The sequence below is a fragment of the Ctenopharyngodon idella genome, chromosome 11, assembly GCF_019924925.1.
Source record: "Ctenopharyngodon idella isolate HZGC_01 chromosome 11, HZGC01, whole genome shotgun sequence".
Taxonomy (NCBI): domain Eukaryota; kingdom Metazoa; phylum Chordata; class Actinopteri; order Cypriniformes; family Xenocyprididae; genus Ctenopharyngodon; species Ctenopharyngodon idella.
In genome coordinates this window covers 28,462,224-28,487,522 of record NC_067230.1, presented here as the reverse complement: position 1 = coordinate 28,487,522, position 25,299 = coordinate 28,462,224, and the positions used below count along the sequence as shown (strand labels likewise).

Genomic DNA, 25,299 nt, shown 5'->3' with positions numbered 1-25,299 from the left:
TCAACTCTGGACCACACTGTATGCGATGCTTTATCATAACTAATCATGCTCATATAAAGCATTTTGACAGGATGATTGTGTGATCATGATCCTCATAATAAAAACCATAGTGACAGAGTGGACATAAAGAAGGGAATATGAGGATAAAAGAATGAAAGGGAGGATGATAAATCTATTTTTTCCCCACAGGGAAACGGCCTGACAATGATTCACATTTCCTCTTAACAGAGAATAATGTGCCGTCCTAAAGCCATTAAAGGAAGCTTGTGTCCGGCCAGAGCCATGACATCATTTGGCACGCTGTTTTACCACCTTTTCTGATTCAAATGGGATCCGGGTCCAACTGGTCAGTTTCAATTTCACTCGTCCCTCCCGCTCCAAGATCAATACCAATCAAAGCAGTGATTGCTCTATTGTTCTGCTTAATACTACAGCTCCTTCACTGGCTCCGGGCCTTCATCACCATCAGCGGCCACATCTGCGCCATTCAATAGATCATTCGCCAGATAGCTATCTGGCATTTGGCTAATGAAGATTGTTTATAGAGAGGAGGTTATAAAAATGCAAAGCTTCTCTGTGGTTTTTACACATTAAAAAGGTAAATTAATGTCACTGTCATCTCCCTGCGTGGGAGCTGTGTTTTGATGGAGTTTGGAAAGTTACATCTACTCATACTTGTCTTTTTTTTTGTTTGTTCTTTCATTTCTCTGGTAAAAATCCAAGGGCTGAATTCACTAACATTCTTAAAGAAAACAATAAGACGTTCATTAGAAAAAAAGTTCTCAACTATTTTCTAAAGAAACATTTTAATGTTATTTCTTTTTCTTATAAGAATAAATCAGACATTGTCTGATTGTTTTCTAGCATGCTCAAATAATACAACTCCATATTTTAACACTAATAAATCTTAAAGGGATAGTTCACCTAAAAATGAAACTTCAAGCCATCCTAGATGTATATGACTATCTTCTTTCAGACGAACACAATCGGAGTTATACTTAAAAATGTCCAAGCTTTATCAAGGGAGTGAATAGGGGGCGAGATTTTGAAGCCCAGAGAAAGTGCATCCATCCATCATAAAAACAATCCATACGGCTCCAGGGGGTTAATAAACGCCTTCTGAAGCGAAGCAATGCGTTTTTGTCAGAAAAATATCCATATTTAATACTAATCTATAATAACTAGCTTCCTGGCAAACGGCCGATTTGCAGTGAAAGAGTAAAAAGTTACAGGGATAGAGCAAAACAAAACACTGTTCACGACAGTAGTCTAAAATGAGAAATTTTAAACAGAAATATCGGAGGATTTCGATATAAGAGAAGAAGAGCTTGAGTTTTTTTGCACAGTCCTATTTGTTTGAACCGCGAGAGGCATCTAAATTTACGATATCCTACCTCATACATCGCGTCAGGGGTTATGTGCAGTATGTGCATGGTCATCTGCCTAGTCTGCCTAGTTATTTTAGTTTATAAAGTTTTAAATATGGATTTTTTTTTTTTTTTTTTTTTTTTTTTTTACAAAAACTCATCGCTTCACTTCAGAAGGCCTTTATTAACCCCCTGGAGCCGTAAGGATTATTTTTATGATGGATGGATGTGCTTTTTTGGGCTTCAAAATCTTGCCCCCCATTCAGTCCCTTTATAAAGCTTGGATATTTTCAAGTATAACTCTGATTGTGTTTGTCTGAAAGAAGATAGTCATATACTGTACACCTAGGATGGCTTGAGGGTGAGTAAATTATGGGATAATTTTCATTTTTGGCTGAACTATCCCTTTAAGGACATAAAAGCATATTAGTCAAGAATTAGATTTTTTCCTAGTTAATATTCTGTATTGTGCAATCTACAGAAATGTAATATAACTATTCACTACTAGATAATATGCGAATATTATATAGACATTCTGAGGCATAAGATAAACGAAGTGATAACAAAACATATGCTTCTGACATGAATTATAAAACAGAAGCAGGTCCTATAAACAGCACACAAATAGGCAAACACCAGCTTGAACCATTGTCTTACACCTGGACGCATAAAACCAACATGCAAATCCATGCAACACTGACTACCAAAGGCATTCAGAGACATAAACAAGACAGAGGATATGAGAATGCTCAAATACACATGGACTCAATCATGCAAATGAGTGTATGAATACAAATGGATAAAGAGTTGAGCTATGCATACAAAATGCACTTTAGAGTTCTGGCAAACAATTTGGTCCTGTTTTCTGCCCTACCCGAGCTCTCTTTCTCTCTCTCTCTCTCTCTCTCTCTCTCTCTCTCTCGCCATCATCACAGTAACAAAAATTGCATATTATCATCACTATGCTCTTCAATAGCTCCTTGTTTGAATCATGTACTGAATGTCTGAGTCTTTAGACGACTCATAATAACCTCATTTCGGTGTTAATAACAGCACGGTACACAAAAGCCATTTACACGGTGTGAGCACCGAAGCCAAAACCACATTGAAAGTGAGAGATTGGATAGCTAAACAACATCCTTTCACTCTAGGTGTGATTTTGTCAAAGGTCTCCAAAAACAACAAGGTCAGCTTCATTTAAACCTGCTGGACCTAAAAGGAAGTTCTGCTGCACTGGCTCAGTCGTGACTTGCTCCCTGAGACGAGTAAACCAAATGTATGCTGGCACGCACAGATAAGGCATGATTGTTATGAAGAGTGACATAAGCCTGCGCCAAGTGAAGCGTCACCGGACGCCCGACACGCCAGAGCTTGGCACAATTACCGCCAACTGTTTTGATAACGAGAGATGTTATGCAAGCAAAGAGTTCAAACTCCTCCAAGACAGGAGGCCGATTCTGTGATAACCTCACTTTCGTGTCTGGGTGTCCCAGGAGACCAGCGTCTCTCTCTGCTCTCTTCTTTGGTAGAGCAGTTCAGTCAACTGTTTGCGTCTCTGCAACACGAACAAAACCTCTCATTATTTGCAGGATCTCAATTAAATTTTATCTTAGCCAATTTAAAAGATCTGTACGGCAGCAACTTCTCTCTTAATTGCTAGGGAGTTTTTTTGAAAATAAAGCCTTGCTGATAAAACACTGAAGATATGGGATACTGTGTTTGTGACAAGAAAGCAAATGAATGCACTATCATCCTTCCATTGAAGTCAAGGGATGAATATTCCTAGGTCTCCAGAGGCTAACTGCTTCTTGTCTATTGACTCTTGTCCAAGAAAATATGCAATGGAAAAAAAAATCTGCAAATTCATGTGACAGCAAAATACTTGGTATGAACTGAACACACATAGGCCTAAAAGTAAAAAAGCTGCACATCTAAACATATTCTAAAGAGATTTGATGATGTGCATTGTGGCTGCCTTAATAAGTGGGTGTAGTTCATCTGGGGATTTCCACTGGTGGAGTAAAAAAGGCTATGCTGGACACTAGGGAAGAGGAGAGGGGGAAGGAGAGGAACAGCAGACCAGGATTCCTCCCAATTAGCTCACTTCGACATTCTGGTTCTGTCCCAGTTGGCTCCCAAAGCTTTTCTTGGCTCAACAAAGCAAAAGAATCAGGCTGAAATGGGGTCCATGAAGAGGGCCGCCTGAACTGGATCTCCTTTTATCCTCACATTCCGACACGTCCAGGGATTCAAGGCTCACAAGCAACATCTACCACTGCATTATAAGAACTAACGGCCCATTTCATTTGAAAATCAACATGTAGGCTAATCAATGGATTACCAACATGTCTGCAAAGAGTTCATGCAGTTAAAGGATTAGTTGGCTTCAGAATTAAAATTTCCTGACAATTTACTCACCCCGATGTCATCCAAGATGTTTATGTCTTTCTTTCTTCAGTTGAAAAGAAACTGAGGTTTTTGAGGAAAACATTCCAGGACTTTTCTCCATATAGAGGACTTCACTGGCTACCAATGGGTTGAAGGTCAAATTTCAGTTTCAGTGCAGCTTCAAAGGGCTCTACGCGATCCCAGCCGAGGAATAAGGGTCATTTTCTAAAAAAAAAGTATATATTTTTTAACCACAAATGCTCGTCTTGCACTAGTTTGAGGTCAAATCACATTGGAAACGTGATGTAGGTGGAAGTACTGCAGTAGGGCAAAAAACTTGCATCTCATTTTCTCGTCCAACTTCAAAATCATCTGACATCGTTGTTTTACCTTTTTTTGTAAAGGGCGTTTGACTTAGTCTTTGCACGTTCACTTTGTAGACACTGGATTGGTACTTTCGCCTTTGTCACGCGTGACCTTTCCAACTTGATAACATAATGCGTGGCGCATCGCAGAGCTACTACAAGACGAGCATTTGTGGTTAAAAGGTATATCATTTTTATTTACTTTTTTGAAAATGACCGAACGTTTCACTAGACAAGACACTTATTCCACGACTGGGATCGTGTAGAGCCCTTTGAAGCTGCATTGAAATTTGAACCTTAAACCAACTGTACCCCAGTGAAGTCCACTCTATGGGGGAAAATCCTGGAATGTTTTCCCTTAATTTCTTTTTGACTAAAGAAAGAAACACATAAACATCTTGGATGACATGGGGGTGAGTAAATTACCAGGAAATTTTAATTCTGAAGTGAACTAATCCTTTAAAACACCAAGAGCCAACATGGCCAGAGACGGCTGAGATGTGTATCCCTCCAGCTGCTAATTACACTGTTAGCCTTCAACAACTGGGCAGCAGAACTCCTGCCACTTAGTGTCCATGTCGGAGTGTCTTCATTAAGTGAGTGTCTCTTTGAAACAGCCTTGATCACTCAGTGAAATCACTGAGAATGGCTGGAGAGAGAGAAGCACAACACGAACACACCCTCATCCACACCCACGCAAACCAACGCCTGAGCTCTGCTCAAAGAGCGTTGTGCGTTGATTAGCCATGACAACGAGCTGCTGCTTCCAAAAATATGCTGCTCGTTCCGGAGCAGCATGGCTACGCATGAATAAACATCATCTGTAATGGAACTGAATGAAAATGAGACACTGGCCTTTTTTAAGCTGATCTACCAAGAATGGCCTCTCCCTCCCGACACCCTGCACTAAAAGTCACCTAGCAGCTGAACGTTGGCTTATTACAAATTGCTTTGATAGAATTTGCTAAGCTCTTGAACCTGGTAAACACACCAGGAAAACAACCATTATTGTGCTGAAAGCAAGGTTTTAGATCATATGCTCTAGAGACTCTGAAGTCTTGTAATAATTTGATCTTTCTCTGGTTTGGGCTCTGGTAATACTATAAAAACACTCTTGAAGAACTATACCAGCTGCGACAATGAGGTTATACAGTATGTAAACGAATGGGCAGAGAAGATGAACAGCATTTCATAACGTTGTCATGTTTTGAGGGATGCAGTGGAAAAGGAAGCCAGCTCTCTTACTGTTGTTGTCTGTGTCATCGCTGACACTCTTAGGAGGAACGTGGCCGGTGTAACCGACGGCGGTTCTGTACATTCGATCCGGATTACGTATTTTCTTCAGTCCTACAGGGGACACAGTGGGGGAGGGAACAGTGAGGGGAGTACAAAAATACAAAGCCCTCTACTTTCTATTCATGCAGAGGTCATTAATTGCTTTTACTCTCGCCTTCTGAATGACCCCAGCGCATTATGATTGTGATGTTGCAATACATATTTTGCCCTTCTGCAACTGACTGGTACATGCACTAGAGGTCAAGAGGTCATTCAGGTTTATTTTAAGTTCAAGAAAAATAGCTGCCATCACACTTGACTAAATGAGCTTTTCCAGCATCCACATATTGCATACAAGATGTGAATGTAGGAGTGCAATCAACTAGGCTGGCGAGGAGCTAAATCTACATGTTGAATCATACCACATGATGAGGTTCTACTAATTTCTGTGGCTTACTGGATTCTTAAATGCAGTTGGCAGGGAAAAAGCCTACTTTTGAGCATGGATGCACAACATTAGCATGGAACTGGGAACAAAACTGCTGCTCATTAAAGCGATAGTTCACCCAAAAATTAAAAAATGTCATCACTCACCCATTCTCATCTCATTCCAAACCTGTATGACTTTCTTTCTTCTTACCAACATTGAACAATGTTGGTAACCCAACATTTTTGGTTACCATTGACTTTTAGTGTAGGGAAAATAAAAAATAAATAATCCATTTAATGTTCCAAAATGCAAGTCATACAAAATCAAAGTCATACTACATTCATTTCATTTTTGGGTGAACTATCACTTTAAGTATACAGCAGCAAAGTCTGATGCTGTAAGAAACACATAAAGCAAGCCATAAAAAGCATGCAAATTACTGGAACTGAAATTTGAAGAGCTAAACTAGCACTTTAATTTCCCCCTGTTGTCGCCTAAACATTGGTAACCATTATGCTCATATTGACTCTTCAACAGTGATGGCCAAGGATTTAGTACCAGAATCACTGGTAAACTGGACACACTGTGCCTTCTCCTTCCAGTTGGCTAATCAATCCATATGATCAATCATTTAGAAAAGGTCTATTGAGTCAAAAGAACTTCAGATAGAAAGAGTAAAAGTGGGAGACACAGCAACAGAGAGCACTGCTTACTATGTTCACTTAGCCAGGAAAAACTTCAGAGAAATTCTACACAATCCAATTTGTTTGGAAGAGCCAGTAGTATCAGTTGTATTTTTTTATTTATAAGAGTGCTGCTGTTTGCATCGCCAAACAGATCAAAAACACCCAGGAGCTTAATTTTAAGCAAAACCACACAGTGAAAATTTCACTTCTCTGATAAATTAGATAAATTGAGATTTGATGAGCAACCAAATATGTACAATTGAGCTTGCACAGCCTGCGGTTGTCAGCACAATACAGGTGAGTGCGGAAGCACGTATGTGAGAGAGCAAAATAATGGATGAATGGATGGAGAGAGAGACTCTCATGCACTCTCTAGCCAAAGAAATATTTCAGAACACGACTTTGAAAACATCTAAAAGCTGATGGGGAGCACATCCTTGTATGTAAGCTGCCATCATCATGTTGGCAAGAACCACTGGAGAATATGCTTCCTGTGTGGAGGAAAAGAATAGAACTGATCCAGGAAGCTGGCGAGAGCAAAGACTGTCAGATACAAATGCGTGACACAGTTTTAGGCCGTACAGGTCAAAAGAGGCAATGTTTTCTCCTGTTCTGTGGCAGCTCGTATGGGTAAAAATAGCCTAGAATCTTTCTGTCCCCAAACTTATGTTACATTATGACACATTTTTCTTTCTGAGAAGTAGAGCAAGAGCAAAGCGTTACCTGACTGGATTTACATAGATAAATGTGCACGACGAAACATAAAGAAAGGTAATACCTTTTTCTGGCCAGGTCATCTCTCAGCAATAGCAAAAATGAAGATATCCAACAACAAGCGGAAAAAAACAGAACTGTGCTATTGCCTATAGAGTCGAAGTATACTGTGTAATTAATACTTTCTTTCTAGAAGATAATTCTATATGTTCCAGAAACAGGACACATGCACGCTATACCGTCCCACACAGGCACTCTGCGAGCTCACCCAAATCACTGAGGGCAACTTTGATGGAATTCCTTAATAGGCAAGCTTAGTTATCACTCTTAGTTCCAATGTGTGTGAGTTGGGGGGTTGAGAGGGGGGGGGGGGTTACTGATTTGAACAGCTCAATAGCACCACCATGTGGCTGTTACGAACCAAAACTTCCTTGACTGATTTGATTTAGAAAAAAAAAAAAAATGTTGAATAAATAATTCAATGTTGACAAACTCGTGGTTGATATTTTAAGCTATTCCACGGCTAATGACTGAACAATCAGCATTTTCTTCCCAAGATGCTTTGGAATCAAACTAATGTCTGACAATTTATCTCACCCCTATTAAAAAAAAAACGTTTTCCAAAAGGGATCAAAGTAAACAGAATACGAGGGATTTTGAAGGCGAGAGAGCGTCTTGTGGATCTTAAATTATTTACGTCTTCCTTCAAATTCGTTATATAATAAAAAAATGCATGCATTTTAATCTCAAAGAATTTCATAAAGACGTAAGGGCCACATTAAAAGCATCCTTGAATAATGATATACAAGACGCGCTCCGTTAATGCAAAAAAAAGTGAACTTTAGGTTCGACTATATAAAAACTAGTCATAATTACACTCAAAACAAATGAAGTTGGTTTTAGATGCCGAGCATCGCTTTAGGAAAGAGGAGAGACGTACCTTTCATTTTGCTGCCTCATTAAAATTCCGCTTCAATTATCCCAGTGTCCTTTCCAATCCAGTTTCAATGTGTTATTATCTAAGAAAATAACTGCTGACAGCTTCAAAACAGCAGCGGCCAAACAGTCACAGTTCTGGGAAAATATTCCACACAAGACTGAAGCATATCGAGCAGCTGTCGGTGGGTTCAGTCACTAAAGGGGGGTTCTGGTGGGGGTGGAAAGAAATCAATCACGTTTTAGAGCATCACCATAAATCTGCATTTATCGCTTTTGGAGTTAAAAGCGTCGCCCTGTTCAATGCGAAAGAAAAATGAAGTAGTTGACCGCGTTTGACTTCACGGAGCTCGCTTGTTTGTCAGCCCACGGGGAACGTGGATGCGGTGTGGAGGAATCCCACTCTGAACCATACGCGCGCGAGTCATTTCACGCGTTCATTTCGTCTGATGCGCTCATGTGCGCGTCTCAGTTATAAGAAAAACATGTTTCTCTTCATCTAACGAAGGCTGTGGCTCGGCTTGACTTGGATGCGTGTGACTTTGAAAAACCTCTGTGTGCTTTGAGATGAAAGGAGTCGCGTAATGAACGTAACCCGTGATTACCTAACTCCGTTCCCGTTATTTTAATAGCCGTCTCTGAGATGGCTAATCCCATCAGCGCTTCAGCTTTTTTGCCATTTCGTGACAAACATAAGCTAAGCGAAAATGTCACTGACTTTCTCCGTCGCGCATCCCTATCCTGATCTTTATCATCTGGAGCTTAACGCTGATAAAACTGCGAAATGAAAAATAATAATCTTGTTATTTCTCTCTTACCTTCCGGCTTGTTTTCGGCAGCCATTTCCCCTCCGCGCGCCACATCCTCCTCCTCCTCCTCCTAGCGACCGGGGGGGTACCACGCGCGTTCACGGCGAGGACGCGGCTAGAGGAGGGGGCGAGAGGCGGGAGGCGCGTGCGTGAATACGCGTTAGCTATTGGCCGCAAAGTGCCATAAATGACAATGGTGCTTTCGGTGATGCTTCATGAATTTGCGAAATCCGTATCCCCATCCCTTCCACGCCATTGGTGAATTGATTTTATTTAGGAGACACCTTTACAATGCAGCGACCAATAAGGTTTTTGTTTTTTTTGGAAGGATCATGCGATTATCAGATTTAGGGAGAAACCTGGACTATAACATACATATATGAATCTTTTAAGTCCATACAACAAAATATTTATGAATTCATGCTTGAAAGACACCCATATCCGTTCTGCCCACCGAGCGGCGTGAGAGAACTATTTTGTAACACTGCTAATCGAGATACGTGTCCAGCAGTCTAAGTACTAATAACATGCCCCACTGTGTCATATAATTAGATGTTAACAGCCATGTTAGAGTCGTAAATCTGCCACTCGTGCTGAAGATGATTGTGAAACGAGAATGATATGGACGTAGGCATAGAGACGATGAAGGTTTTACTCTAAAAGGTTATTGTATTGCAAGTCAGCAGTGACGCCACAGAAAAAGAAAAAGAAAAACATCTGGATAAGATGTGTCAGGTCGTGCGTGGAGGCTCCAAGCTCGTTCATGAGTTCTTGAGCGCTGTCCACTCGTGGGTGCTGAAGGAGATGGTGCTGAAAGAACAGCTCCACTCATCGACCACAAACAGTCCGTTTTCCCAAATGAAGCCGAATTAAGAATGTTTACCCACTACAATACAGCGTGTAGTGATTACTGCCAATGTATTTGTAGTTTTGGGACGATGACATCACTATATAATCGTTATTAATAATATTTATTTGTATTATTAATAATAAAATAATAATTAATAAAATGTTTATTTAACATTTATACTAATAAGATGTATCCATAACATTAATCCAATAATTTTACTTAATTAGCTAAATAAAATGTTTGGAAATTTTCACCCTGAAATCTGCGCCCTCCTTCTCCAGAACACACGGTGGCAGAAGAACAAATGGATCCTGAGCTTCATCCACAGACGAATTGGCAAATTTACTATGGCGAAGGCTTAGCTCATTAATATTCATTTCGTCGTACTGACGTTTCCTCGACGAGTTCCTATACACACAAAATACTTAATATTCATGAGTCAAGCCTTCGCTGAAACAGCATTCGCCAGCTCACAACAAACCCCCTAACGTTACCTTCCAACGTCAGTCTTTCAACAATCAGATGGACCTATTGGCCGAACGTCACATTGCGTAATTAATATTCATGAGAGAGGCCTTCGCCGTAGTAGGAATTGGGGGGGAGGGTTTTGGGATACTGGGAACATGGCGGCTGCCTTGGAAATTGAATTGGAAGTAGATAACGAAGATTATTATTCTCTGCTCAATGCCAGGAGAGAGGTAAGGAAGTGGATAGGTTTTTAAGAGTCATTTCCATAGTTAAGCTCTGCACAGAATGTAGAGGGGCGTGCAATTTCTCCCATTAGGTGACACTGTCCTATAAGAGATATTCATACAGGCTGTCATCGTATACTGTAATATGCCGGTTGCACTGGGCTTGTACTCATTGATCTGACGTTTCATGCTTGGACACCTTTCTAGCAGTATCTGTCAGCTGTCAGATTACTATGTCAGCCATTAGTGTGTTTATTTATATTTCGCATGTACGCATTACTTATGTAAATGGCGCATGTAGAGCTTATCTCAGAACAGCCCATTCACTTACTATTAAAGCTTAAAAAAGCAATACTCTTCATAAATAACCCAATAAAAATAGGCTCAATCAAACCTTGTAATGTTATTATACCTACCATAATAAAAAAAAAAACTGCTCGCTCTTGTGCTCGACCGCAGAGAGCTGTGTATTGCCTCAAACTCTGAGGATGTAACGGAAATATTCGCGTTTGAGTTTAAATGCAAAAGCCCGCCAATGCGTGGTCTTACCTGGGCAGGATAATCAATCAGAAGACTGTTGTCAAGATGTGGCCAGAGCTGTTGTTTTTCAACGGCTTTGGGAATGTTGCTAAACTAATTTCAAATTATATTGACGCTGCTTGATATTATCCCATCCATCAATCTGTCTGTCTATCATTTATTTATCTATCTTACGGTCCACAGGCTACTCAAGAAGAGTTGAAGGCGTCGTACAGGCGTCTGTGTATGCTTTACCACCCTGACAAGCACAGAGACCCTGAGCTAAAGAGGCAGGCAGAACAACTATTCACCTATGTACACCAGGCATATGAGGGTAATTATTATAACTGTCCCCAGGACTATCATGACAGTTTCAGATCACAGATTAGAGGAATAATTCATCCAAACATGAAAGTTCTGTCATTATTTTCCTCACCCACATGTCATTTCATTGTATGCTGCTAGGTTTTGTTTTGTTTTTGTGAAACACAAACGGGAAAAATTAACTCTATCACTGATACTGTATCATATTTGATACATTGATTATGGAGGCGTCTAAATTATGATCAAAACTTTGCTGGAAAACCTGTTGTACTCAATTTACTGCATGCATTCTTTCCTCTGATTAATAGTACTTTTTTAGTTAGTAAAATAACTTTTAGTATAATTGTAAAAACGTCCCCCCATCAGGTTGTGGTTCATGTCTAATTGCTGTGAAATCCTTAATGTTTTTTATGAAGTAAATTTAAGAATAACTTTTATATTGCAAAATGAACATCAACTGGACTGAAGCAACTTATGTTTATTGATTATCCATATATAATTGTTTAGAAAAATCATGCTAAAATGCAAGTATGAAATATTATACATCAGGCTTTTGATGAACATGTATTTTTCTCAATCATCTTTGTATTGCATTGTATAATATATTTTGCCCCCACAATTAAAACTACATAGATTTGATCATAAAAGTATTTAACATAGTCTCAATAAGACATTATTTTTTGTTGTTGTTGTTGTTGTTTGAATATTTTATTTTTGCTTTTCAACTGGAACATAAAACAATACAAAATGGTACAAAACACATTATATATGTCATGATACACAAGACGAGAAAAAAGGGAAAAGAAATGATAAATTGCTTAAAATATGCATAAAAACAAAAATACAAAAATTATAATAAGATGGGTGCAGGGTAATGTTATGTACAGGGTATATTTAAATACAGGGTATTGTTATTAGTACAGTGTAAGACCTTAGACAAAAAGAGAGTCAATCTGTTCTATTGAAGTATCTACCATATAGCCAATAAAGGGTTGCCAAATACAGTTGTACAGTTGTTAACCTCGGATAGCCAAAAACTGATGGGGATAGCAGTATCAGATTTCCACTTCATTGCAATGTACTTCTTGGCAATTATTAACAGATGTAGTGATTTTGGATTAGCCTCACATGAGGGCACCACAAATGTAGTTATTTATGGTCTTAAATATTAATATTAATATTTTGTATTAATATTAATATTGAGTCAGATGATTCCTTCCAATATTTTGGGGCACCAGTCAGGAATCTCACCTTGACAATAAAGAACAATCATGAAAGATTGTTGACAGAATTAGAATTTTATAAATTGGAGGAAGTTTATCATCTGACCAATCTGAAGGATTTAGTGAGATTCGGGCGAGCTTGTAGAGCCTCTGATTATCAACACAAGAATGACACAGTTTGCAATAAAATGAATTTATTAACAAAAAGATATACAAGAGTAAAATATCAAACTCTCTAAATACTACAAAGGAAAAATGACTAAACTACTAAGAAAATTGGAATCAAAACAGAAACTACAAACTACAACACAAATGGATGTTAACAAAACCAAATGCCAAGTAGATGAGCAACGGATTGGATGAAGCAATGAATGGGTAATTAGCAGTCTATGAGGGAGTCAATTGTGGTCTTTCTGGATGCTGGTATGAAATAGTAAATAAGCATTTACTATGAATACAGATAACGTGTCTAATGTATCTATCTGTGTACGCTGACCCTAGTTAAACAGTCTCTACACAAATAGCAATCTCATTTAGCAAGAACCTAATGCCAAGGCCTTTGGGAAAAGGTTTGGTTAGCTTATATTTACGTTTCACTTGGTCCGGTGATCAGTCCGGGAATGGGAAACGTTGTCCACTGGTATCCTTCCGTGTGCAGTGGGGGACTGGATTGCTTTCCAACAGTTGCAGAGCTGCACTGAGTGCTGGAGGTCTTTGTGTAATCCAGAGAACTGTAGGTCAGATGATGGTCGGTCCGTAGGATCTTCTGTAGGTTGGAGGTACTTGAGTTATGCAGGTCAGGAGCCAAAGTCCTCTGCAGAAGCAGTTGGGCTGCTTGAAAATTACCAATCCCCACCTTTCCTGCTGTGGTGATGTGATTGGGTCGTAGCATTCAAGGTGTCCGCCCATCACATCACCTTCCCATCCTGTGGAACTTGTTGTATTGTCCCAAGATACACAGTTAAATAAGACAGTGTCTTTAGGACCTTGAAAGTGCTTTATTTCTTTTTCAAACCTTTCTCAACGTCCTTGTGGCAGTGTTCTGAACTCGTAGAGTCCAAACTTGATGTGAATTGGTTGAGGTATCACACTTCTGTCTCAGTGGGTGCAGTTGCATTGACTTTTATTCCAGGTGTGGTTTCCACTGTGTGTGCACAGTTTCCTGGATGAGTAAAAGGATGTATAGGACATGTTCCTTACAGTATTCCTTTCCATTTTTGGTGATTTCAAGCCAATATGTTTAGAAAATGTCTTTCTTTTGGAGCATTTCTTTGTTCTTGCTGTGCTCTAGCCAGAACCTGTTTGGCAGCCCTAGGAGTCCAAGGTCATTTACACCTAGGACTCAGGCATGGAGGGCTGAGGTGAACAAAGGCAACTCGTGATGAGATTAGTCTTTAAACAATGGGCCGTTGATGTCGTCTTTCCTGTCCTCCACCTTTGGCAGTCCTGATTACGATAGTCATGTCGTTGTGGATCCTATCACACGCTTTTGTATTAATCAAAGTGTGACAAAGGAATGTCTGTTGTGAAGCTCTGGTGCCATCACGTTTGCTGTTCGCTACACAAAATTTCTGTAAGTTTTATGGTGTAATCCTGTTGAAGATTAGAATTGTAATAGTTACCCAATAGGCATACTCCATTGGATCCATTGGAAAATTGACTCTATGAATATCAGAGATAATGTTGCATACTTTTTGCCAAAATAAAGGTCCATGTGGAATGTAAAAATGTTCCTTCACCCACTCCACATCTAAAGCAGAGGTGAAATGTTTTTATTACACTTATGGAGTTTTGATGGTGTGATATAAAGTTAATGAAGGAAGTTAAATTGAATCATTCTATATCTAGAGTTCAAGTATGATGCAGCACCATCCCTGCATAGTTCACCCAATGTTCCATCATCTATGTTAATGTCCAAAACTTGTTCCCATTTGACTTCAGATTTATCCAATTCTGTTAGCACCTTATTTATCATAAGGGAGTTATATATTCCAGAGGTTATTTTGTATAAAGGTTGACTTGAATAGATAAATTGCTCCAATTGTGTTTGTTATATCTAGGTAATTTCAGTTGGGTTTTAACTCTTAAAAATCCAAAGTTGTATTTGGATTTAAGCTGCTCAAAAGACATCAGTATCTCCTCCTCAAAACACTGTTCTATGCGGGAAAGTCCTTTATTGGCCCATATTTTAAAATGTTTATCCTGGAAGCATTATTGGGAGATCTTTTTGAACATATAAATAAAAACATTTGCATTAAACTGCACATTTTTGCTTATTTCAGGCAAAATCAAGGTTCTCTTCGTTTTAACGTTTTTTTGTTCCCTCCTCAAGTATGAGCTCTATATCCTCTTATATCAGATATGAGCTATATAAGCCTGATGTATGAAGTATTTAGTCTTATACAAAAATGGTTGTGACAAATAAAAAAATAAAATTGACTTTCATTATTTGACCTCTGCTTAGTTCTCAGTGACCCACAATCCCGAGCCATATATGACATATTTGGGAAGAAAGGCCTGGAGGTGGAAGGCTGGGAGGTTAGTTTTGTTTTCCACATTGACAGTGTTTTTTATAATTAATATTTGTATTATTGTGTGTTACTGTGGTGCATGTGAAACTAATGACACGTCTGCTTGCTTGATCCCTGTTATCTTTAGGTGGTGGAGAGGAAGAGAACCCCTGCAGAGATCAGGGAGGAATATGAACGTTTGCAGAGGGAGAGAGATGAGAGGAGACTCCAGCAGAGAACAAACCCTAAGGTGGACATTCCAGACCAGAATGACAGTGGGAGATAATGATGGTTTTTATTTCCCGAAATGCAGTTTTATTTCTCTAAACCTTCTGGTTTTGTTGTGCTCCATCTGATGTAATTTAAAAGATTCAGTAAGCCAGTTTTTTTTTTTTTTTTTGGTTCTTCTGAAATTTAAAGCCAGATAATATCAGTCAAATCTTTGCTTGATTGTTGAGGAACAGATATTTGAGGACTGCTTTCTTGCTTTATTTTTTTGTTTGTTTGTTTGTTTGTGGGGGTTTTTTGTATGTTGCACATACAGTTTGCTCATTGTAATTTATGAAGCAAGTTTGTAACAAGTGGCTAAATGGGGCTATAAAGGTTGTCTGGGACATTAAACGTCATCAAAACGAACAGTAAACTCATCTACTCACTAGTCCACTTTCACAGCCTCATTGTGTTTATAATCGTGCTCTTGCAAACTATTTGACTCAAACTTTCAGGGAATAATGACTGAAATGGTTGTCGAAAACTTAATGGTGGTGGCGTTGAAGTCTTGCGACCGTGGTGTAGTTCGATTATAGCCACGTTTAGATTTTTTCTTCTGCCGATTGTATTTAGGCTTCAAAATCATAAAAGTTTACTTATTATCATGATGAACAAAACACGTAAGAATCATAAACTTTTGTTGGGCACAGAGCTTTTTTTCTGCAACAATCCAAAAGCCAATGGAAAAATCCTATTGTGTTTTTGTAGAAATTGTTTATGCAGAATTGATCTGGATGAGGTTTTACTCATCATTTGTCTTCATTCAGGGGACAATAAGCGTTGGCATAGATGCAACAGACCTCTTCGATCGATATGAGGAGGACTTTGAGGATGTACCAGGAGGAGGTTTTCCCCATATTGAGATCAACAGGATGCACATTTCCCAATCCATTGAGGTCTGGATGAACAATTGAGCATTTCATGATGTCACTACCATCTCCCTTGTGCTCTATATTCATGCATGTTTTTGTTTGGCAGGCGCCCCTAACCACTTCAGATACCGCTGTCCTCTCTGGATCTCTGTCTACGCATAATGGCAATGGAGGAGGAAATATAAACCTTTGTGTGCGCCGTGTGACCTCAGCGAGGGGCTGGGGAGAGGTGAGACTCATTCCACCACACCTCCAGGTTTTGTGGTGTTCTGGTTCTGATGTTCTTCTTTGTATGTGTCTTAAGATGGAGTTTGGTGCAGGGGACGTTAGAGGACCTTTATTTGGGATGAAAGTATTCCGTAACGTAACTGCACGATGGTAGGTATCCGTCTCTGTATGATGAGTGAAGTCTCATTTCTGTGAATCTCTAATGAATTTTGTGTCGCGTAGCTTTGTGACTGCCCAATGGGGACTGCAGTTCTCCTCACGTGGCGTGCGGCCTAGTGCCTCTACAATGATGGCTCGCCACCTGGACCAAAACACTATGGGCTACCTGCAGTGGCGCTGGGGAAGCCAGTCTGCCATGACCACCAGCATCGTCAGGGACACTAAAACAAGCCACTTCACCCTGGCCCTGCAGGTGAAGCCCTCACAGGGGTATATTGATGATGGCAATTTGTTTAATTCAAAACAAAATTAATGCATTAAGAATGCAATTCATCTGTTCTTATTCCTGTTCCTCAGCTGGGCGTTCCTCATTCCTACCTAATGATGAGCTATCAGTACAAATTCCAGGATGAAGACCAGACCAAGGTCAAAGGTTCCATCAAGTATGTGTTTTACCTATGGTTTTCAGATGTGCAATCTGTATACAATGCCTTTCAAAAAATTTTAATATTTTTGAAAAAACTCTTCTGCTTACCTAGGCTGCATTTATTTGATCTAAAATACAGTTATAACAGTAATATTGTGGAATATTATTACAATTCAAAATAATTGTTCTATTTGAATATATTTTAAAATGTAATTTGATCAAAGCTGAATTTTCAGCATCATTAATCCAGTCTTCAGTGTCACATAATCCTTCAGAAATCATTCTAATATGCTAATTTGCTGCTCAAGAAACATTTCTTATTATTGTCAATGTTGAAAACCATTGTGCTGCTTAATATTTTTTGTGGAAACCATGATATACATTAAAAAAATGTTTACTGTCACTTTTGATTAATGCATCCTTGCATAAAATTGAATGAAAGTGTTCATTTCTTTCAAAAAGAAAACTGAGTACTTTTGACTGGTAGTGTACAGTATATACCAATACTTTCCTTTTATATATGAAATAGATCTCATGAGCAGAAATTATAAATATATTCATTTTTATAACATAATTTTTGCCAATTAGATAAAGGAACATTAGTAATAGGGGTGGGAGTCACGATCTACTTTTTTTTTCTTATTTATTAATTAATTAATTAATTAATTAATTAGTTTACCGACTTGAAAATCTTAAAATACTTACATTTACAAGTAGCCTACCTTTTAAAATAATTACAAATTGAAAAAATTACTAAATTAAAACAATTGTACGTTAAGAATTTTAAAGTAATATAACTTCAAAACACAAAGCAAGTAGCAAATAATAAAGAGGAGCAAAGAAACATATTACAAGCAATAAACAAAGAGTGCTTTCTGTATTTAAGATTATCTGAACATTTTACATTCAAGAACTGTGAGTGATTTTTCTTTCTCATCTTTACTGTTGATTGATTTTTTTTACTATGACAACATAGACGGCGGGAGATCAAGCTGCATTCACGCATTGGATCTCTTTTGAAATATAAGAAGTAATGTGGTTTGGTTTGTCCTGTCCGTTTAATCCCTTAAGACTTAACTAGCTGTTTACATTAACTTTGCTTCATAAAACCATTTTGAGACGCAAGTGCATTAAACCACTTACACGAAGTCGCTCGCAGCCGCATGCGCGAGCAGTCTTCACAAAAGTGTGCGTCAGCATTTGAAATTGAAATCAGCCTTCTGAGTTTCATATTTTAAATATATAACTCCACTGCATTCCAAACGACATAAATGATGACTTCGTAGAGCATTTGTAAGGAAAATACCGGCGGGTGAGACCCGCGCACTGCATGTGTAACATCAAACAAAGTGCGCGTCTCTCACAGGCCATCCTGTGCAATGAAGCCCGCGAATGTCCTTTGTAATTCGCTTCAACCTTTCCGAACTTTATAAATAATTATTTTGCGGAAGGTTCGAGTGGTGTATGTGTGTGAGGAATTGGAAGCAAGCAGAATACGGGTGTTTCTAAAGCACACTCAGCGTCATCGCGCATCTGAATAAAAACTATAAGCTCAGAATCGATCCAGAATCGTTGGAGAGAGAATCGCGATGCATCAATGGATCGATTTTTTTTTTCTCCCACCCCTAATTAGTAAACATTAGTAATAAACAACAGCATCTGCCTACATATACTTTACAAAAAGTTTTGAAGCATGGAAAATACAACAAACACTTTTGAGTGGTTGTGTGAACACATTGTTGAATAAGTGGTAAAAGAACTTAAATCAGAGATGCTATCACTAATGCTGTCTTAACAGTATTATGCTAAGAAGTGGGCATGAATCTGGGCCTTGTTGCATGAAACCTCTTAATTGGATATACTTAAAGGTATCCCTGATGGGGAAAATTCCCTGAGGTAATATATTTCTTTAAGAGCGTTGCAACAAATGTCTTAACTGTCACCCTTATCTAAGTGTTTATACTAAGCATTTCGAGAAGCAGTTGCTATCGTTATAAAATCTCCCACAATAAACAACATAACGGACCACTGACTTTTAACAAAGACTATAGAATAACACAAGACGTGTCACTCGTATTGTTTCGAATGGGAGAAAGTGTAACGTGCAATATGGCAGAATAAGTCCCGCCTTCAAAATAAGAGCCAATCGCCGACTGGTAAAGTCATCGCGTCACTGCAGCGGCCGTTAGAAGCACCGGTTTCTACAGAAACAGTCAGATGCGCGCCTCCGAAACGAGGCACAAGAGATGCGCGTTTAGGTCTGCGCATGCTCATTAGCTTGATCCAGCCTAAAAAATACATTTTTTTTTTTTGTCATGATTCGAACGTTTGGAAAAAAAATTTATGAGACAGTTGTTGTCAGATTTCATTGGTGATTTCAAATATGAAATTTAATCCAAAGCTTGGCAAACAGCTTTGGAGAATTTGATGTTTCCCCATTCAAAGAGATAGGAGTTGCACTTGCATGCCTGAGAGGCGTTTCAAAGATGGCCGCTGAGTTAAATGACTTGTCTTAAAGGGACTTTGCTTTTAAGCAAGTTTAACATTTACTAAACTTTAAAACTCTACTACAATATTTAAGTTATAGAGATTATTAACGGGGGCCTGACGGATGACACAGAGTGTCCTAAAATTCGAGCACATTGTTCCTAAGAGTGCATGCATACCGATTGCATCCAGCTACAAACGCCAGAGGATGCTCAAAATCCTGCCACACTACTTAAGGGAACACTTAAGTAATTAAGGGAAAATACTTAATGACAGCTTTAATGTTCTTTAAATGGACCCTTTGGTTTTTTCTTGCAACCCATGTTTCATTAAGGGTACCCTTAACCTTAAAATTTAGGGGTTTTTTTTAACTTAAGGGCTTTCATGCAAACGGGCCCTGACCTGTAGAAAACTTAATGGCCAAATGAAAAGCACATTGCTATGTTCACAATGTTGTTTCATTTTAAATAAAAAAAAAAAAATTATATATATATATATATATATATATAATATTCAATTTATTGCCCAGCCCTAGCTTTATAGAAGTAAAAAGTTCCTATGTCTACCCTGATAACTTGTTGTCTTTGTATCCAACAGGACTGGGTTCTTTGGCACCGTGGTCGAATATGGTGCAGAGCGTAAGATCAGTCGCCACAGTGTTTTGGCTGCTACCGTCAGCATTGGTGTACCCCAAGGAGTCTCCCTCAAAATCAGGTTAGCACTGACTTGACTTAACCACAATAAGCACAGCTCAGCAGAACAGCAAACTAAACTCAAGCTGCTCGTGGGTGGTCTATTTATGATGGTCATTTTCTTCTCTCTACAGGTTGAACAGAGCCAGTCAGACCTACCTCTTCCCGATTCATCTGACCGACCAGATTTTACCCAGCGCTGTGTTTTATGCCACTGTGGGCCCGCTGGCCATCTACTTAGCTGTCCAGAAGCTTATTATTATGCCTTATATACAAGCCCAGAAGGAACAGTGAGTTATTATCCATAATTACTGCTCTGAAACCGCCCATTTTCCTGAAACCCCTGTCTTTACGTTACCTCAGTTTCTCTGATGAAAGGCCTGACTATTTGGTTGTTTACAGGGAGTTGGAGAAACAGAAGGAGGATTCTGCGTCAGAAATTGCTCGCAGGAAGCAAGAAGCTGAAGCTGCTGTGAGTAAAATAAATACGTACATAAACAACAATGACTATCTCCCTCATGCCAACACAAACAACCATTTATCAGGACAGATATGTTGTTTTCTTGTGTTATTGTGTCTTTGGTTTTCAGGTTTTGCTGATGCAAGAGTCAGTGAAGAGAATTATTGACGCTGAGGAATCTAAAATGGGTTTGTGAAAACCCATACATATTTTTTTTTATACATTAAGGCTACATCCACACGAAGCCAGAGCTTTCCCTATCTGATCTTTTTTTTTTCCTCTTCTTAAAAAACATCTGTGTACACACGAAACCACTGAAACCAACTCAAAACGGTGTAGTATACATGTCAGATCAGTATGTGGCACTGTAATTCTGCCACAGAGATACACTAAAAACAAAGAATAAGACTTGGAGCATGCGCATAAAGCTTGCGCGCTGTATACAAACCTTAGTAAAGCTTAGAAATAAAGCTTTATTTTAGTAAAGCTTATAGGCTCGGTAGCTTCTGCAGCACGAACACAAGCATGTAGTCCGCTGTTGTTGCTGTTTTGTGCAGTTAGCGGTGTCTGACTAGGATCGACACGTGGGGTGATGACATTATCGTTTCACAAAATATACGGATTGGCTGTATACACGAAAATGCAAGGGTGTCGTTTTCAGATTTATAAAACCTAAACTCGTCTCCGTGTGGACGGGCCCTCAGATAGATATAAGTTAAGCTCTATGGACAGCATCTGTGATATACTGGCAATTACCACAGAAAATCATTATTTTAACTCAATTTGAAAACAAGCAAAAATTGCCTACACACTAATGTGTTATACCTATGGAAACTTGTTTCTGCCATGAAATAAAAAAATAAAAAAGGTAACTGCGACTTTTATCCCACAATTCTGACTTTTTTCTCAGAATTGCGTGATATAAAGTCAGAATTTCGAGTTATAAAGTCAGAATTGCGTGATACAAAGTCAGAATTGTGTGATACAAAGTCAGAATTGCGAGTTGTAAAGTCAGAATTGCGAGTTATAAAGTCATAATTGCGTGATACAAAGTCAGAATTGCGTGATACAAAGTCAGAATTGCGAGTTGTAAAGTCAGAATTGCGAGTTGTAAAGTCCGAATTGCGAGTTGTAAAGTCAGAATTGCATGATATAAAGTCATAATTGCATGATATAAAGTCAGAATTGCGTGATACAAAGTCAGAATTGCGAGTTATAAAGTCAGAATTGCGAGTTATAAAGTCAGAATTGCGAGTTATAAAGTCATAATTGCATGATATAAAGTCAGAATTGCGTGATACAGAGTCAGAATTGCGAGTTATAAAGTCAGAATTGCGTGATACAGAGTCAGAATTGCAAGTTATAAAGTCAGAATTGCGTGATACAGAGTCAGAATTGCGAGTTATAAAGTCAGAATTGCGTGATACAGAGTCAGAATTGCAAGTTATAAAGTCAGAATTGCGTGACTTTATATCTCACAATTCTGACTTTATAACTTGAAATTGTGAGTTTATATCTTGCAATTCTGGGAAAAAAGTCAGAATTTGATAAAAATTCTGACTTTATAACACGCAATTCTGACTTTATAACTCGCAATTGCGAGTTTAAATCTCGCAATTCTGAGAAAAAAAGTCAGAATTGTGAGATAAAAAGTCGCAATTACCTTTTTTCTTTTTTTATTTAATGGTGGAAACAAGCTTCCGTTTATACCCAACAGTTATATCGAATATTTATACTTGTGTAATGACAGGATATAGCTGATAAAACCAGTAAATATACAGTATGTCCAAAGATACCAGGGGACATGATGTAACAATTCATAAACCCTTATTTACATGGAGTTTCTTGAAAAATCATGAAAATTTCTTTCATTAATATATATTTTTTGAGTAATGTACTGTATTTGTTTCACTAGAAATTACTTTTTTGTCTAAAAATAATTTTTCACTACAAAATCATTAAAAAATCATCACAAAAATGAAGAAAACTATATTTGTATTAAATTATATTCTATATTATATTATATAAACTATATTCCACTGCTAAAATGAACTTAGCTTAAATAATACACATTTTTGTCTGATAAAATTAACACAAGCTTTACATTTTTTACTGTTGGTACATTACTGTCAATCTTTTTTCTTTGGCAAACTCTGGGACGAGTGGAAACACTAATAGTACTCAACAGCCTGCTACACATTGTTGTCCATACAAGCTTTACTTATACTGAACATGGAACGTTCTTTTTAAATGAATCGTTTTTTGTGAAATTCAAATGTTTTTAATTCTAGGTCTCATCATTCTAAATGCCTGGTACGGCAAATTTGTATTGGACAATAGTCAGAAACGTGAGAAAGCAGAAGTCATCGACGTGACTGTCCCGCTCCAGTGTTTAGTGAAAGACTCTAAACTCGTTCTTACAGAAGCATCGAAGGTTAGACACGCAAACATCAACCGGTGCTTTACATCAATGAGATGCTTAAACTCTCGCCAGGTGCTTCCCGTTAATTAGTTTTGTCTCATGTTAATCAGGCTGGCTTGCCGGGGTTTTATGACCCGTGCGTCGGAGAGGAAAAGAGCCTAAAGCTGCTGTACCAGTTCCGAGGTGCAATGCACCAAGTCTTGTCTGGAGACACAGAGCCTCTTAGGATACCTAAACAATGTGAGTACTACAGAAGCAAGCTGGGAATGTTTTCAAAAAGATGGTTAATTCTAATCTGGTCTCTTTTCATTCAGCTCATAGAATCACTTCAGAGACGTAGGAATCTTCCACACATTGGAAGAAAGGACAGATGAACTCAATGGACATCAAAGGAACATAAAGGGACAGTCAGACATCAAGTGATCCGAAGGGCTGCCCCTCTTCATTCCACGTATTCACCCGTGTATCACCTTTGTGTTGTCTGTTTAACTCAAATCCCTTAACATATATCGTCAATGGGTCGAACACATCTTAAAATCTCCTTAAGATCTGGAGTTTTAAGTGAGACTTCCGATGAACCATCTGAACCCGTCTGCAGCTTTGATAGCTGTCTGTTTTCAGGTAGTAGGAGGTAGTCAAATATCATATCGCTCAATCCATCAGTCTTAATCAGTGTTAATACGACACTATCTGAAGATATCTACTGGATAGTACAGCAATAAAAGCTCCTGTAACAAAAAAAAGTATGGTTCACACTGTAATGAAGTGCTGTACAACCCGTGGTTTAATAGGACAGGTATTGATATTGTTTATTGATAATGTTTTTGACAGAAAGGTTTGCAAGTTTGTACACTGAGCTTAAGAACAGGAAATCTTAGGCTTACACTGCCTCTAAAATCAGTACTGTAGAAGCTGCTTTTTTACCATAGGATCATGATTTTAATTTCTGTTTGGATAACACTCATCGGGTTAATATTTATATTTTCAGGTGAATCTCACAACAAAAAATAAAATGCTTGGCAAATTCTAAATTTTACTGTAATCTAAACATTTTAATTTCTGTGATACATGAAAATCTGAATAAAAAAATGTCCAATTTTTTCCTAAATTGAGGTCTTTTGTATTACTGTAAGATATTGACAATTAGGGGAGGTCGTTTAAAATGGACTTGCAAGAAATCTCAAAAATACAAGAAATCTTACATAATTTTCTTCATGCAAACTTCATGCAAAATGGATTCACCATTTCCTCCATATCAAAGATATTTATACACCATATATTCTCCAAATTTAAAATACTCAAAGTCAACAGTATTACTGTACATAATCAGAGCCAGTGAACTGGAAATAAGGACATGCTGTTATTTTTATTTGTTTAGATTGTGGTTCTTTGCATCTGGACATTATAAGCAACTTTCCCCTTCTCAGTTTTTAAAAGTTGAATTGCATTAGTTTTACTGACTTTAAATGCTTAGATTGAGCTAGTATAAACCTTTTGGATAATTTTGTGCTACATTTGGTATTTATCATGATTTGATTGAGGGGTTTAAACAGAGTTGTTACAAATATAAAATCACAGTAGCAGAACAGTATTTAATGATTCGTAATTTCAAATGATCCTCATTTGTGCAACTACTCCACTGAACTGTTCATTCATTGTCATTTTAATATGCACCTTTTGTTTTAGTTTTCTTAATTTGACATTGTGTTATTAGTGCAATTTGTCATGAGTGGGTAATACCTACCTAATTTAAGTCTGTAATTGATGTTTATTTGTAACAGTCTTTCCAGCTGTACCTTTTGTCTCTTGGGCTATAAGGGAAAAAAGTCATTTCAACATCAAGTCATTTTATTGTTGTAGCAGCAACAATAATCTTCTCATTCAGAAGTGAAAATAAGGCTGAATTTCCCCAATTCCTGGGTCAGTGTTAAGTACATGCACTATTGACAGGCCATGGCATCATTTTGGTGTGATTTAAAAATGGCCCTTTTGATGTTCCCTGGTTTGTTATCCAGTACTGTCATTACACCTTGCACGTCTCCTGACTTTTTAGCATAGCTCTTGTTCAAGCCACATTTTGCAACTCTGAAAGAAACCGGTGTTACATTCCTATCTGATGCAAAACCTTAATGTATTCATGTTATGTAATCGACCTGAAGAGTAATTTAAACAATAAAAAGTGAAGAAAACTACA

At 38.2% G+C, this 25,299-nt stretch overlaps 2 protein-coding genes across 13 annotated transcripts in view; one reads left to right on the top strand and one right to left on the bottom strand.

Moving 5' to 3' along the window:
• camta1b (calmodulin binding transcription activator 1b) overlaps positions 1-9,105 on the bottom strand; it is a 306,867-nt gene extending 297,762 nt beyond the window's left edge. For 4 of the 12 annotated variants that reach the window (XM_051912526.1, XM_051912527.1, XM_051912531.1 and 1 more), the window contains exons 1-2: positions 8,980-9,077; positions 5,366-5,467 (exon numbers count right to left, since the gene is read on the bottom strand). In XM_051912526.1, the coding sequence (XP_051768486.1) occupies positions 5,366-5,467; positions 8,980-9,004 (127 nt within the window). In that variant the 5' untranslated portion in view covers positions 9,005-9,077. Of the gene's footprint in view, positions 1-5,365; positions 5,468-8,165; positions 8,333-8,979 lie in introns of those variants that run through there. The other 8 variants (XM_051912524.1, XM_051912525.1, XM_051912530.1 and 5 more) reach the window with 5 other exon arrangements.
• A 1,307-nt stretch (positions 9,106-10,412) lies between these two features.
• LOC127522364 (dnaJ homolog subfamily C member 11) lies at positions 10,413-25,299 on the top strand. The gene is made up of 16 exons (XM_051912215.1): positions 10,413-10,518; positions 11,236-11,365; positions 15,043-15,116; positions 15,237-15,338; positions 16,126-16,254; positions 16,337-16,459; positions 16,535-16,608; positions 16,681-16,870; positions 16,975-17,060; positions 20,129-20,245; positions 20,358-20,513; positions 20,626-20,695; positions 20,814-20,871; positions 22,975-23,117; positions 23,216-23,345; positions 23,420-25,299. Exons 1-16 carry the CDS (start codon positions 10,444-10,446, stop codon positions 23,443-23,445), a joined length of 1,683 nt encoding a protein of 560 aa, XP_051768175.1. The 5' UTR covers positions 10,413-10,443; the 3' UTR covers positions 23,446-25,299.

Excerpts from the sequence above, each read along its gene's own strand:
- LOC127522364 (XM_051912215.1), top strand. The coding sequence starts at position 10,444 with ATGGCGGCTGCCTTGGAAATTGAATTGGAAGTAGATAACGAAGATTAT. Across the intron at positions 16,871-16,974 it reads ACTTCACCCTGGCCCTGCAG|CTGGGCGTTCCTCATTCCTA; the intron begins GTGAAGCCCTCA and ends CCTGTTCCTCAG. Across the intron at positions 20,246-20,357 it reads GGAGTCTCCCTCAAAATCAG|GTTGAACAGAGCCAGTCAGA; the intron begins GTTAGCACTGAC and ends TTCTCTCTACAG.